Here is a 15,922-nt window from a genome sequence, read left to right on the forward strand (position 1 = left end):
TAGTGGTAGTAGATTGCTGCTTTGTCCTGGCACAGGGTTTCACGGGGTTTCCTGTCTCTCAGTAAAAGTGTTTGTTTCCATTCTTCCTCCAAAGTAATGACACCTTGCCAGAGTGCTATGGAGAAGAGATTTTGCTGCCATCACCTCAGACTTAAATATTTGTGCTTTTTAAAAATTTATGGGAAGTTAGTGGGTGGAATGCTCCATACTATCTCCCTTCTTGCTGGGCTGTTATCTAGTTTGGGCGTATATGGTTTTTGTGCATGCTGTCACAATCTGTGAGTTCACATGTGCTGCATGCATCTACTTGTCCCGAGAAAATATTTCCTTAAGTCATTTACTACCTCTTTGGCTCTTAGAGTCTTTTTGCCCCTCTTCTGCATAGATCCCTGAGTCTTGAGGGATGGAATGATATTGATAGCCCATTTAGGGCTAAGAACTCTGATAGACATTAAAATAAAGTAGATATGCCAAAAATATGATCCTCAAAGATAATATTTAAGTAGTGGCTAAATGCAGTTGGAGCCTCTCTCTACTAGTTAGTTATGTGGACATGAGGGTTAACAGATAAACAGATTACTAATGAATGGACTTTGGAGTCTTTAATTGGGAACCGTTTTTTGGGATATTTTCTGTTAGCAGTCATTGTCCAGTCCTATTAATTCACGAACACTTCAGGTCCCAAAGGCATTTTTCTGTCACCTGAGCTAGTTTAGTAGTTCTTCTGCTGTGATGAGGAATATAGATCCTCTCCTGGACTTGTGTATACAGCAGTTTTATCTTCCTACTCTTTATTCTTTGACAGTTTAATGTATCCTGATGTTGTCCATTCCAGACTCCTCCCCTGCCAGACGCCCCAGACCCCTTCCACCTTCATGTCTTCGTTCTCTTGTTTTAATAACCCAGTATCTTTTGTTGTTGTTATAGATAGAACCTTATGTTTCTATATGCCTTTGTAATAGAGTAGTGGAATTTGTTCTTGTTTCAGAAAAAATGATTTTTTTTCATTTTTATCATTGTGTATTACAGGATTTCATTATGACACTCCTGTCCATGAGTATATTATATTTATCTGTTACTCTTTCTCTTTTTATCCTCTTTTCAAAAATAACTCTGAAGGGCTTTGTAGGTCTGTGAGATGGCTCAGTGGGTAAAGACACATAACCTACCAAACTTGTTGACCTGACTTCCATCTCTGGGACCTATATGACGTCAAGAGAGAGCTGACTACAAGTTATCCTCTGACCTCCGCATATGCATAATCATGTGTGCATAAATAAATAAATAAGTAAAAAATAAATGTGATTTACACAGGAATGTTTTGTGTATCTTTCCTAATAAGAAAGAAACAGTAGGGGCTGGAGAGACGGCTCAGTGGTTAAGAGCACCGATTGCTCTTCCAGAGGTCCTGAGTTCAATTCCCAGCAACCACATGGTGGCTCATGACCATCTGTTCAATGAGATCCAATGCCCTCCTCTGGTGTGTCTGAAGACAGCAACAGTGTACTCATATACATTAAATAAATAAATTTAAAAAAAAAGAAATAGTAAGTCAGCAAATATATTTTTACCTATATTTAAATTGTTCGCTTCTATACATCTCTTTAAAAATTAGCTATTCAGTTAAAAAATAACTTAAAGGTGAAAGAGCCTCTGTTCATATGGATATAGGTAAATTGGTGTGTGTATCTCTTTTCAGGAAACATTACTCCAAGATGGCTATAGCTGTGAATGCCCCAGTATTACTTAAATGATACCCGTGTTTGTCTAATTCATTTAAAGTTCTGAAACATGTATCTGCCATAGTATAGTCTTTCTCTTACAACTTTCTAATTCCGAGTTTACCTATAGTACAGTGGCATTTTTTTTTTTTATGTATATGAGTACACTGTAGCTGTCTTCAGACACACCAGAGGAGGGCATTAGACCTCATTATTACAGATGGTTGTGAGCCACCATGTGGTTGCTGGGAATTGAACTCAGGACCTCTGGAAGATCAGACAGTGTTCTTAGCCACTGAGCCATCTCTCCAGTCCGTACAGTGGCATTTTTAAATGTTGTTTTGTTTCAGTGCTGGGGAGTAAATCTGACTTGTGCATGCAAATCAAATGCTCTCCCTCATGTTGTGCTATATATTCCTGACATTTAACACTTTAAGAAACTCACTTAGAAGTGGTTACACATGTACTTTAAACTATTTGGACTGTGCAGGAAAGTAAAAAGAAGAGCATAGTTATTACCTAAAAACTGATGTAGGGTAACTTCTGACATTTGGCATTCTGATTTATTTCCAAGCATAAATAAACATAAATAACCACAGTTAAGGGTATGAAATTATGACCCAGAGGTTAAGAGCACTTGGTATTCTTCAAGAGGATCTTGGTTCAGTTCCCAGTACCTACCTGGTAGCTCAGAAGTGTCTGTAACTCCAGTTTCAGGATGCCCTCTTCTGACTTCTGTATACACTTGGTATGCATGCATGTGGTGTACAGACATACATGCAGGTAAAACACTCACTCATATAAAATAAGTCTTATACACAATAATGTGCAATTTTGTGGTTGATGCTTATCATTTAGCATTCTATCATAGCCATATTTTTGCATAATTAGAGTTTCTAAGCAATTAAATGCCAAATATATATCATTATTGACTCTGCTGGTAATTGAGTATCCCAATAGCTTGTTTTCCTTTACTATACGCTGTGCCTAATTTGAAAGCTAGAAAGGTTTAGCCTTGAAGCTCATTTATGTATTTATTTTAGTATGTGTATGTATGTGAGTCTGTATAGGTACGTGTATGTAGGAATAGGCTCCCTTAGAGACCAGAGAGGGTGTAGGGTCCCCTGCAGGTGGACTTAGAGTTGGTTGTGAGCTGCCTGATGTCAATGCTGAGCTACACACTCTGGTCTTCTGCAGGTGCAGTAAGCACTCTTACCTGCTGAGCTGAACCAACATCTTCCCAGTCCCTGGAGCTTTAAAAGTTGCCTCTATTTGTAACTGTGTTCAAATTCATAGAAGAAATATGTAGGTTTCTTGATTTGTTTTTAAAAATGGAGTAGGTTTTTTTTTTCATATTTTACTGACCCAACAATGGTTTTCTTCTTTAATTTCAGAATTCCATACGGCATAATCTGTCACTGAACAAATGTTTCCTTAAAGTGCCTCGATCCAAGGATGATCCCGGAAAGGTAGGACATTTTCTTAAATTGTAGTCATCTGTCTCTTGGCATATGTGAGTCAAGACTATCTAGTTCACAAGAGTTGTGTGAATCAGCAAGTATTCCTGCCTATACTGGTTTAGGTGACGTGTAAGAACCAGCTGTTTTTAAGTTTTTAGTGACTGATGGATTAAGTGACTGACTGACCGACTGGTTTTTTGAGACAGTGCTTACTGTATCTCTGGCTGCCCTAGAATTCACAGAGATCTCCCTGCCTCTGCCTCCTGACTGCTACAATTAAACACTTTGCCATCACTCAGCTTGAGGGCTCCTTTAAAGTGATAAAGGCAGTTAGAGCTCGAGAGTTTGCCTTGTGTTACCTCGGTTTTGCTTGGTTTTCTTAGAGTTGTGTGTGGAATCTAATCTGATGTTGAATTGCTTGTCAGGAAATATGGTGGGCTCCTACTATTTGGGGAGGAACCCTGTAGGTAGCAAGGAGAAAAGTGCTCTAATGAAGTAAACATTCATTTCTACTCTCTCCTCCGAGTTGTTTATCATCTCCTGGTAGCATTACAGTTTCAGTGTTGTATCCGAAGAATCTGCTTGCTTTGTTGAGGTGGTAGCTCTGCAATATAACATTGTAGCTGCAGCTTGTACATATGGTCGCTTCTGTTCTAAAGCTTAGACTGCTAGATGGCATTATAGGTGCTTGTCAACATAAGTTGCTGGATTTGGACTGAGCCCCTTGTGCCTGTTGATAAGATACCATTCTTATTTGAGTGTGTGTTGTTTGTTAGAAAATACCCTTTTCAGTTTTACTCTTGTCATCTCACTTGTAGTTTAGCTCATGCATAGTTACTATGAAGATCATCTTTAAGATTGGTAAGCATGTCTTTCACATGGTCCCTTTTTCCCCTCTCCGGTTGGCTTATTAGTGCTTATCCCTGGAGATTGAGCTAGTGCTATTTCACTGAAGCTTGTTTTCTCTCACTGTAGTTATCGTCATGCTATATCCCTTCCTGCTTGGTCTCTGTGTTAGGGCTTGCTGCTTCTGTTTACAGGATCTTTCATAAAGCAGCCTCACAAAGCAGTCTTTCAGAAATGTTAACTCCACACCCCAGTCATCAGTCTTCATTAGTTATCTATAAAATCTAAACTTTGGAGTTTGAGGATCATGTGTATCTTGTTCACTGTGAATGCACAGAGGTCAGTGGCATTGAGGAGGCACCCTTGTTGATGAGCATACCATATCTTCTTCAAGACCACTAAGGCATTGAGAGCTATGCATTTCTTCTCGAAGCCCAGAAGGGGTGGTGTTTCGTGGCACTTTGGAGGATTTATTCTCCCGCAGGCCTTTCTTAAGATTGACTATATTATTCTAAGAGTCTTTTTACTCTCATGCTCTTAACGCCAACATTGTGAATGGGAATTGATAATGAAATTTTTTTTCCTTTTGAAGTAGGTTTGTCTCTAAAAGAACTAGTTTTTTTTTTCTTTTTAAATGTCCTTCACAATTTTTTTTATTTTTAAAGACATGTTTTTACCTATAGCCCTAGCTGGCCTAGAACCTACTATGTGGTTCAGTTTGGCCTCAAATTTATAAAAATCTGCCTAGATCTGCCTCCCTTTCCCAGTGCTTGGGTTTAAAATTATGTATAACTACACCAGCAATTTCTGTAGTATGACTCAGGTTGAAAACTATTTTTTTTAAAAAGATTTCTTTATATAACGTATATGAGTATACTCTAGCTATCTTTAGACACTCCAGAAGAGGGCATCAGATCCCATTATAGATGGTTGTGAACCACCATGTGGTTGCTGGGAATTGAACTCAGGACCTCTAGAAGAATAATCAGTGCTCTTAACTGCTGAGTCATCTCTCCAGCCCTGAAAACTGTTTTTTTTTTTTTTTGTTGTTGTTGTTTTTTTTTAAAGATTTATTTATTTTATGTATGTGAGTACACTGTAGCTGTCTTCAGACACACCAGAAGAGGGCATCAGATCCCATTACAGATGGTTGTGAGCCACCCTGTGGTTGCTGGGAATTGAACTCAGGACCTCTGGAAGAGCAGTCAGTGCTCTTAACCACTGAGCCATCTCTCCAGCCCCGAAAACTGTTTTTTAAAATGTGAGAAATAATTTAAGATCTATGAAGGCACTAGTTTGATTTTATAAACATTTGATTCTGATTAAACTTATTAAGATTTTGCTTGCTTTTGTGTTTTAATACAGGTATATGTAACCCTGTTGGCCTGGTCTTAGCTATGGAGACCAGGAGAACCTTGAACTTACAGCCTCTGCCTCCCTAGTGCTGGAATTGCAGGCATGAGCCACCATGCCTAGTTTTAACTTTTAGAAAGAGTAAATGCTCACTGAATTAATAGTTGTTTTCTAACTATTTAACTAAATAGTAACCAGTTCAAAGTCCATTAAACACTTGGCTGCTAGTTTTCTTTTGTATAGAAGATAAAATTTTCCTTCTTTAATTAAGTAATATCCTGGAATAAGGTTGATTTTTTTAAAAAGATAAGGTTCATTTTGAAATTATCCTTTGGACCTAAATTTATCTCACTATGTAATTAAAGTACAGAGGGCCCAGAACAGTGGCTCTCTTGTGAGTACATGTACTACTCTTGCAGTTTGGTTCCTAGCATCTGCATTAGTCAACTCACACTTACCTGTAGACTCTAGCTTCATGAGATCCAGCACCCTCTTCTGGCCTCTATCTTCGCCTACACTCATGTGCACAAACCCATGCACAAGCACATGCACATAGACAAAATTAAAAAGAATCTGTTTAAAAGTGAATTGAATGAGCTTTCAGCTTTTACCATTTGTCTCTAGTTTTAATGTTTTGTGTTCAACAAACCTAATCATTCTCACTATTTAATTTTGCAAACTAGGTTTATAATAATAGAATTGCTTTCAATTGGCATCTCAAAGCTAGGTTTGAGTAGTAGCCATTGTTCTTACTGATTATGGTTAGAAGTTAATGTTGTAAACTTGATGTAATACATTGTGTGAATAAAGTTACTTTAATTTGGTATATAAAGTTTAATTATTTTATGTGTATGTGTGGTTTTTTTTATCTGCATATAAATCTGTTCACCATGTGTGTGCCTGGTTCTCCAGAGACCAGAAGAGGTTTGTTGATCCCTTGGGATTTGAGTTATAGATGGTTGTGAACTTCATGTTGGTGTGGAAATTGAATTTGGATCCTCTTTAAGAATAGCCTCTTAACCTCTGACCCAACTTTTCACCCCTTTATGATATTAGAATGAAAATTTGGTTTAGAAGGGGAAAAAAAGCCCACCATTTTGTTTTGGAAACCTTGGTGTCACCCTACTTTACACAACAGGTAATTAGGACTGAGATATTCCTTATTCATGGTTAGTTTGGAATTAGAGACAGCTATTCTGGTCATATTTTCTTAACAGTTGCAGAAAACTAGAATAAACTAAAGAGGAATACTTCATGAAAAGCTGCAACCAGCTCTTCAGTTTATCATTAGGAATGTCTCTTTCTAGCCCCCAGTCCACTCATTTCTTTAACTTGATTTTTTTTTTAAGGTCAATTAATGGCAGAAGCTATGCTGTTTTAGTACCATCAGAACTGTTGCTCCCCCTCCTTCCAAGTAATCTGTAACCAGCACAGAGTGAGTGCTGAACAAGTGAGACTCACTTGGTTTCCTGGTTTGTAGTTGAGTGCTTTTTCCGTTATACCTGTCTTCCTTGAGAGGATGCCAACATGTTGGTTAAGCGTGGGAATCTATTAATTGGTTTTGTTTTATATTACAGTATTTAATATGTAATGTAATTATAAAAATAACACTATTTAATGATGGCACTTAAGAAGCTTTCCCAAACCACTGTTACCACAGTGGGAGAAAACCATTGAGCCAAGGTGGGGTGGGAGTAGACATAGTGGTTTTAAATCGTTAGAGCTAAGGGCTCTGATTGCCATCTGGGCATAGGACATAATTAAGTTTAGTCAAATAAGCAGTCCGAACAGACAAAGTTCAGGTGAATTGGTGACTAGAGGAATTAATAACAAGGTCCAAAAGTACAGAAATGGATTGGTGCTGGTGAGCAAATGTCAAGGCAAAGGTCAGTTATGAATGTCACATTAGTAACTAGACACTGAGACATGAAAGCCAAGGGTAGCTGGGCATGGTGGCATGCACACTTAAGCTTCCAGCACTCAGGAGGTTGAGGTCAGCCTGAGCTGCATGAGATGCTTTGTTTCAACAACAGAAGGTGGAGACATTGCTTAGCCATGCTGCCTCTTTTTTCTTTTGGAGGCAGAGAACCTGAGTTCAGTTTCTAGCATTCATATCTGGTAGCTCACAGCTGTCTATTAAATAATAACTCCACCTCTCTTCTGGCCTCCATGGGCAACCTCTGGCACATATGCACACATATACAAAAATAAACTCTTTGAAAATCAAAAGCCAGCACTGATAATAGGTATTTCAATGACTTTCTGTCCCAGCATTACAGCATGCTGTGAACTGTTTCTTCTCAGCTGCCTTTTCTTAAAGATTTATTTTATTTATATGAATACACTGTAGCTGTCTTCAGACAACACCAGAAGAGGGCATCAGATCCCATTACAGATGGTTGTGAGCCACCCTGTGGTTGCTGGGAATTGAACTCAGGACATCTGGAAGAGCAGTCAGTGCTCTTAACCACTGAGCCGTCTCTCCAGCCCTCAGCTGCCTTTTCTTTACATCTGCAATGTAACACTTCGTTGTTGTGCACCCTTTTGCTAGATCTAACCATTTTATACAATAATTAACCCAAAGGTTAATTTTTATACCTATAAGTGGTATCACCTTGGGTTACAATTTAGAAAATTGGAGAAGTGTAGAACGTAACCGTTATGATCAAGATGTATTTTATTCTGTCCACTGGAAGTTAGTCTCCCCTTTTTTGAGACTCCAACAACTACTGATAGGTTTTCTGTTTCTTAGAATTTTGCCTTTTGCAGGTTGGCATGTAATATGTCTCATACTGTACACAGTCTGTTTAGTTGACCTTTCATTTATCATGATGCATTCATTTTAGATCCTTCCATACCATGAACTCAACAGTTCATCCCTTCTTGTTGCCTGTGTTCCATCCCATGGGGCTCCCACACATTGAGCGTTTGAAGGCTGTCAGAATTGTTGCTTATTTGGTCTTTTGATTCCTTTCATTTAGGCTTAGTCCAAATAATGATAAGTACTAAGATTTAAAAATAAAACAACTAGTAGTTATGTTAAGCTGCTTTTTTAGTGGGTTGTATATTGAAGATACGTGAGCTGGGTGTCTCTTAGACATTGAGAATGACATAGTAAAACTTTATATTCAACTATAAAAACTAAAAGAATTAAATTAGGGCACTGATTAAATAAAAGCACTTAATAAGATACTTTTACATATCTGTATGATATGTAAAACTTGGAGATATGTAAAACTTGGAGAAGCCATTTATTAAATCAGTATGGTAATTACATCTTTTAAGTCTTATTAATTTAGGAGTGAATTACTTTATTTGCTCTTTTAGGCATTGTTTACTTAATTTGATCATTAGTGCCTTTTAAAGTGAGGAAATCTGCATTTGTTCCAGAAGGATGTTCCAGGAACCTAAGTTGGCATTGGGACAGTTGTTTATACATCCACTTATTCAGCCAACCAAGCAGCCTGCCTTTGAGTGCCTACTGTGTTTGATCATTAATAGTCTCCTTTGTGTTTGAAGAGAGTGGCTCTGATGCTTCAAGTAACCACTTTAAGCACCAGAGAAAGCTGATGTTGATTACATTGAAGCAGTGGGAATAAACCAGACTCAAGCTGGTAAGAATAGTGCTTTTTAAATGGACCTGCAGACTGGGTAGCATCCTAAGATGCCGTTGGGAAGATAGATGGCCACATATAAACTGGGAATGAGAAAGGAAAATTAACATGTGATATAAAGGTGTGGGAGTCAGACATGGGAAGGCTCTGGTATCATTTCTGAAGTTCTTGAAATAGGTGTGCATTGAGAGGTAAGAAGTAAGAGCAGCAGTGAGTCCGTGCTTAGCAGTGGGTGATTTAGAACTTAGACTATAGATTTAGCCATCTAGATTTGCTAGTTACCTAGGCTCAAAATTCTTTTTCCTGGAATAAAAGGTTATGACTATTTCTACCTCATCAGTTAATAAACATGTTTATTAATAGCATTTTCAACCTGAAGCTTGTTAAAGAAAGGTTACATTACTACGTGGTAAAAGCAAGGTACTTTGAATTGCTATTCAAAGATATACTTTATATAAAGTAATACATACTTTATGATGTGAATAAAATTATTTAAATTACTTGCACTTTATATAAAGTAATACATACTTTATGATGTGAATAAAATTATTTAAATTACTTGTTGCTCATTGAAATATATTTTTAGATAGATGCTAACCGTTGATCAGACTGGCCCAGAACTCAAATCAGCCCTCCTGTCTCAAATTCTCCCAGGTGCTAGGATTAACCTTACAAATCTTTATTTATAAATCTTCATCTTCCTGGTGTTTATGGATTAATAACTATATGGTCTTTTCTGTTAAACACTGTGGAGGTTTTGTGTGTTGTAGTTTTTTTTTTTTAAACCTCTTTAGAATTAACTTTCATTTCAGTACATCTCGAAGTCTGCAGTGGCTTGCTCTTTGGAAAGATGTAGGCGAAAGCTGTGGAATTTCGGTTTGCTGTTTGGGACTGTAGAGGTTGACATGGTGTTCCTTTCCCAGGTTGGGGGAGCTGCATGACGTGCGTATGTATTTACTGTATGAGTGTTGTTGATATGACTTGATGTCTACTTAATAGAATTCTGAGCTGATTTACATGTCTGGTCTTGATTCCAGATGAACTTGAGTTCAACCTGACTCTTAGATGGTGATCTTTGAACTCTTCATAGGTGTTTTTCATGTTAGGGAACTTGTAGTAATGGAGTCGTCAGGCATACGAGTGTGCATGCTTTCTCACTGCAGAGCTGGCTGCCCTTCACCATTACTTGTTTATTATTAAGACATGTTCTATTTTATGAATAGAAAAGATGGCTTACTCATTTATTTGCTGGTAAACAATTTAGAGGTCTTTTCAGCTTGGGATTGTCATTAAAAAACTACTTGGGAATTCTACATGTTTTCTTTGAGTCCTCTTGACTACTGAGAGGAAGGGTTGCTGGGTCACAGGCTAAGTGGGAGGTGATACTCATCCTTATTCCTTGTGGCTGTGCTACTTTGCATTTTCACAGCAGTTCCAAAGCTTCCCACTACTAATTCATTACTAGTGATGGTTTTAACTTTGGCTGGGTGTGAAACAATATCTTACCATAATTTTGGTTTGCCCACAGTCTAATCACCCCTGATTAAGTTAAAAACTGTCGTTACTGAGACTGCGTGTGTTCTGTATAGAAGTCTTTTGCTAGATTTATGTTGTGAAAATAGTCTCAGACTGAGATTTGCCTTTTTATTTTTATAATTAGGCTCTAAAAAGAGTAGTCATGTTAAATGTTAATGAAATGGAATCTATTCCTAAGTTACCATTTAGTGACTTTCGTGTGCTGTCTAGGCTCAGCTAGTAAGTACATACAGATTTTTTTATGTTTCTGTAAGTTTGATGGTTTACATTTATATTCATGATTCATGTTAATATTTAATTTATGTGTAGTCCTTTTAATTGTCCTTTTGAATTCTTTTACCTTTATGAAATGTTCCTATTTTTTAAACTTGGTGTGTGTGTGTGTGTGTGTGTGTGTGTGTGTGTGTGTGTGTGTGTGTGTGTGTGACACAAAGGGGGAGTGTGGGGAGAGAGGGAGAGGAGAGATAGATCCTGGGTCAGAGGCATTGCGTATGTGTGTGGCAGCAAGTGCTATCATTGCATTGCATGTATCAGCACACACATTATAGAGCTCACTATTTGACATCCTCTTCTGACTCCGTGAGCCTGCATGCATATGGGTCACATATACACATAAACTAAACTAAAACTCTTAGGAAGAACTCTAGTGTGTAGCATTGTTTAAAGGAAGGTAGGACTCAACTAGAAATAGAGACAGGGATTCCTTCCAGGCAGTACCACTGACAGTGAGTTGGCTACGTCATGCATAACTGTGTTAGATTAGATGTCTCTGGTTCCTTTTTCCCTGCCTTAGTTACTGTTCTGTTGCTATGAAGACCATGACCAAGGCAACTCTTACAAAAGAAAGCTTTAATTGGAGGCTTGCTTATAGTTTTAGATGATTAGTACATGATCATCAAGATGGGACGCAGACAAGCATGACACTGGAAAAGTTACTGAGAGTTTTACATACTGATCTGTTGTGATCACACCTCCACCAACAAGGCTCACTGAAACCAGCATGCCCCTAATCCCTTGCAGAAATACACTTTGGTTTAGATGTGACTTGCATGTTCCCTCTTGCTTTGGATCATATAACCCACTAGTTCAGCTGATCTGTAAAGCTGAACTCTAAGATGTTTCCTTATCTTGAAAAGGACAATAGTTCCCATTAATTTTTTTTCTCTCCCCATTTCTCCCACTTTAAGCTCCTGGCAACCATAAATTTTCTTAATCTGAATAGGCCATCCAAAAATTTTCAAGGTTTTCTACTGTGCTTTATTTGTAAAAATTTTTATAAAATTTTATAACTAAATAAAAGTTTATGGTAAACTCTAATATTAGTTTTCTGGATACATTTGGAAGTAGAGTTGTGGTTGACTCAGAGTTTGACTATATCAGGGATTTAAATAAAGGTTATGGGTCAATACATGATCTTACTGTAACTTATGACTACAAAAGTAACAAAAGTATGTTTGTTAGAAATCACCATGGTATATTACTCAGAATAGTCTCCTGGTCAGATTGCTTAGAAAAATGAGAAATATTTTTGGTATGACTAAAGTAAAATTTGAAATTTTTTCAGTTACTACTAAATCAAGTAGAAGGAACGAATAAGCTAATTTAGGAGAGATACATTTCAAAACAACTGTATGCATCCGTATATCTTTTCAGTGTTGGTAGAACATATACCAGGTCCTGCTTTCAGTCTCAGAAAAGCAGCCTTCCCATTAAATAGTTAAGCTAAAATACATTTACGTAGTTATGAGCACATAGAGATTTTCAACAATTTGGAAAAGAGGTGAAGAAAACAAAAAGAAATTGTACAGTGGAGAGATGGCTCAGAGGTTAAGAGCACTGACTGCTCTTCCAGAGGTCCTGAGTTCAATTCCCAGCAACCACATGGTGGCTCACAACTATCTGTAATGGGATCTGATGCCTGATCAGCTCACTTTTGACAAAGGTATTCAATTGATATAATAGCAGTCTTTATCACGGTGGAAAAATGCTGATTCTTACTTATTGAAAATCAAGTAAAACAGAGGCCTAACTTGAGATTATACAACTTTTAGAAGAAAGCATTGCAGAAAATATTTCTTATATCTTGGAAAAGACTACATCTTTCTTTTGAAAGAAATTTGATAAACTAGGCTTTATTGAAGTAAAACATTTTTGGTTTTAGAAAATACCATTATGCAAACACTGACTGGAAGATCTTCACAGTACATACATCTGAGAAAGGATTCATTATTTAGAATATATGAAAAATTATAATGTAAATCTCTGACAAAAGAGAGCTATATTACCATTCATCAGAAGATTATGCCTAGGATCACAGAGACAAAACTACACACTCAAATCGCTGGGACAGAAGAGCACGTGTTACAAGGCTTGGGTAGTTGGATTCTTCACATACTCCGAGTGGAGAGCACCCTAACAGACTGAGTCCACCTACACAAATTCTACAGAAGGCAAGACCTAGTGTATAATGACAGGCAGCAGACTTCTGCTGTGTGTGTGATGGGCTAAGGAAGATAACTTGCTGTGCTACACAGGAGCTTTTGAGGGCCATGGAATGTTCTTTGTTTTCATTTTTGATTTTAATTACAGGGCATGTATATTATAAACACTTCTGAATTATTTGCTTAATATTGGTACATTGTGTTTTTGTTAAAGCATTTCGGGAAAGTTTATTTTAAAAATGAAACCTGAGTTGGTGAGATGTCTCAACAAGTAAACGTGCTTATAACTGATTTTGCCCCATTGTTGATCTGTGTGTAGTATTTTGTGTACAAAACTGTTAAAACATTGGGATTTTGTTTTGTTTTTATTTGTTTTTTTAGTGTTTACTTTTTTGTATGTTGGGGATGGAGTTTCTCCTTGTAGCCCTGGCTGTCCTGGAACTCACTTTATAGATCAGGCAGACCTCAAACTCACAAGAGAGATCCATCTGCTTTTGCCTCCTGGGTTCTGGGATTAAAGGAGTGTTTATCACAGGTCCACTCCCCTGCAGTTTTTTTTTTTTTTTTTTTAAATTTTGTGTGCATTGGTGTATTCTACCAGGTATGTTTGTGTACCACGTGTGAGCATAATAGGGGAGACATCTGCCATGCTCTGGCCACTATGTGTGCGCTTTGGATTGCACACTCCTACACTCAACCCTCTCCCACAGTTTTTAAAATAAAAATAATTAATAAAGTAGTAATGAGTCACTCACTAAAAATCATAGTTGACTGTTGGTTTCCTCTTGATTCAGTAGTGGTAAATGCCCTTGGACTGATACTGTAGAAGTGATCTCTTGAATGATTTCTGTGTGAGCTTCCTTTTTCTGTTTAATTAGAGGTTTTTGGTGGTGGGGGGCACAGTTGTACATGCTTATAATCTTAGCTGTTCATGAGGCTGAAACAGGAAGAGTACAAGGATGAGGCCCATTTGGGTAACTTAATGAAATCCCATTTCAAGGTAAAAGCTTCAAGGTAGTAGCAGTGGGACACCTTCCGGTCAGGTGAGGCCTGTCAGGTGTTTCTTTCCATTCTTTTTGTCAGTTGTTACATTTTCAAAATTCTTGGTTTTGGAGATTATTATCTTAGGATTTCATTGCTATAAAGAGATAACATAACCAAGGCAACTCTTATAAAGGAAAACATTTATTTGAGGCTGCTTATACTTTCAGAGGTTCAGCCCATTATCATGGTAAGAGGCATGGCAGACATGATGCAGGAGGAGCCAAAAGTTCTATGTCTTGATCTGAAGGCAGGCAAGACGGGTTGCCTTCCATACTGGACAGGGACCTGACCATAGGAGGTCTCAAAGTCCACCCCCACAGTGACTCACTTCCTCCTGGTAGCGCCACTCCATGTTAAGGTTTACTATGATATACAATTAATATAATTTGTTTTTTACCTTTAGGGTTCTTACTGGGCCATAGACACCAATCCGAAGGAAGACACGCTGCCTACCCGGCCAAAGAAGAGGGCAAGATCTGTAGAACGGGTAAAGCTCATTATCATGATTCATGAGTGCTGAGCATGTCAGAAATGTAGACTCTTAAAATTCGTTTCCAGTAGATGATGTGTAATCACAAGAAAAGTAAGATTTCCTTTTACAGTTTTGTGTATTTTCAGAGCATTTTCCAGCCCCTTTTGTTTGATCCTCCGCTGAGCAAGGGGGCAGTTTAGGAGTTGTTTGAAGGACATCCCTGCTGTGTGAGTCTCACACTCCAGGTCCTGAGCTTTAATCTGGTAGCTTTGTTCTGTACTCAAACACTGCGGATTGACTTTTTTTTTTTTTTTTTTTTTTATTAACTTGAGTATTTCTTATATACATTTCAAGTGTTATTCCCTTTCCCGGTTTCCGGGCAAAATCCCCCTCCCCCCTCCCCTTCCTTATGGGTGTTCCCCTCCCAACCCTCCCCCCATTGCCGCCCTCCCCCCATAGTCTAGTTCACTGGGGGTTCAGTCTTAGCAGGACCCAGGGCTTCCCCTTCCACTGGTGCTCTTACTAGGATATTCATTGCTACCTATGGGGTCAGAGTCCAGGGTCAGTCCATATATAGTCTTTAGGTAGTGGCTTAGTCCCTGGAAGCTCTGGTTGCTTGACATTGTTGTACTTTTGGGGTCTCGAGCCCCTTCAAGCTCTTCCAGTTCTTTCTCTGATTCCTTCAACGGGGGACCTATTCTCAGCTCATTGGTTTGCTGCTGGCATTCGCCTCTGTATTTGCTGTATTCTGGCTGTGTCTCTCAGGAGCGATCTACATCCGGCTCCTGTCGGTCTGCACTTCTTTGCTTCATCCATCTTGTCCAATTGGGTGGCTGTATATGTATGGGCCACCTGTGGGGCAGGCTCTGAATGGGTGTTCCTTCAGTCTCTGTTTTAATCTTTGCCTCTCCCTTCCCAGCCAAGGGTATTCTTTTTCCTCATTTAAAGAAGGAGTGAAGCATTCCCATTTTGATCATCCGTCTTGAGTTTCGTTTGTTCTAGGGATCTAGGGTAATTCAAGCATTTGGGCTAATAGCCACTTATCAATGAGTGCATACCATGTATGTCTTTCTGTGATTGGGTTAGCTCACTCAGGATGATATTTTCCAGTTCCAACCATTTGCCTACGAATTTCATAGACTCGTTGTTTTTGATAGCTGAGTAATATTCCATTGTGCGGATTGACTTTTAAGTGACAGCCATCACAGATGTTCTTCCTGGTTATACCAGTTGTTTTTCCTTGTCCTCACAGTGCATTCCTCTTCATTCATTCATATGGTAGTTACTCTGCATACAGTCTTTGTGCTTGTGTTGGTGTGAATCCATGGTTAAAGCTATTTCCAAGAATGAAAGAGAAAAACCCTTGGTTGATATTTTAATATGTGTTGTAATACGTATAGTTGACACCTCAGCTGCCACCATGTGTTGACTGCAT

General features: G+C 38.3%; 1 protein-coding gene across 6 annotated transcripts in view; it reads left to right on the top strand.

Moving 5' to 3' along the window:
• Foxj3 (forkhead box J3) overlaps positions 1 to 15,922 on the top strand; it is an 88,138-nt gene that overhangs the window by 43,874 nt on the left and 28,342 nt on the right. For all 6 annotated transcript variants that reach the window (XM_039110006.1, XM_039110009.1, XM_039110007.1 and 3 more), the window contains 2 exons: positions 3,116 to 3,190; positions 14,419 to 14,502. In XM_039110006.1, the coding sequence (XP_038965934.1) occupies positions 3,116 to 3,190; positions 14,419 to 14,502 (159 nt within the window). The remainder of the gene's footprint in view (positions 1 to 3,115; positions 3,191 to 14,418; positions 14,503 to 15,922) is intronic.

Source organism: Rattus norvegicus, chromosome 5 (genome assembly GCF_036323735.1).
Source record: "Rattus norvegicus strain BN/NHsdMcwi chromosome 5, GRCr8, whole genome shotgun sequence".
NCBI lineage: Eukaryota > Metazoa > Chordata > Mammalia > Rodentia > Muridae > Rattus > Rattus norvegicus.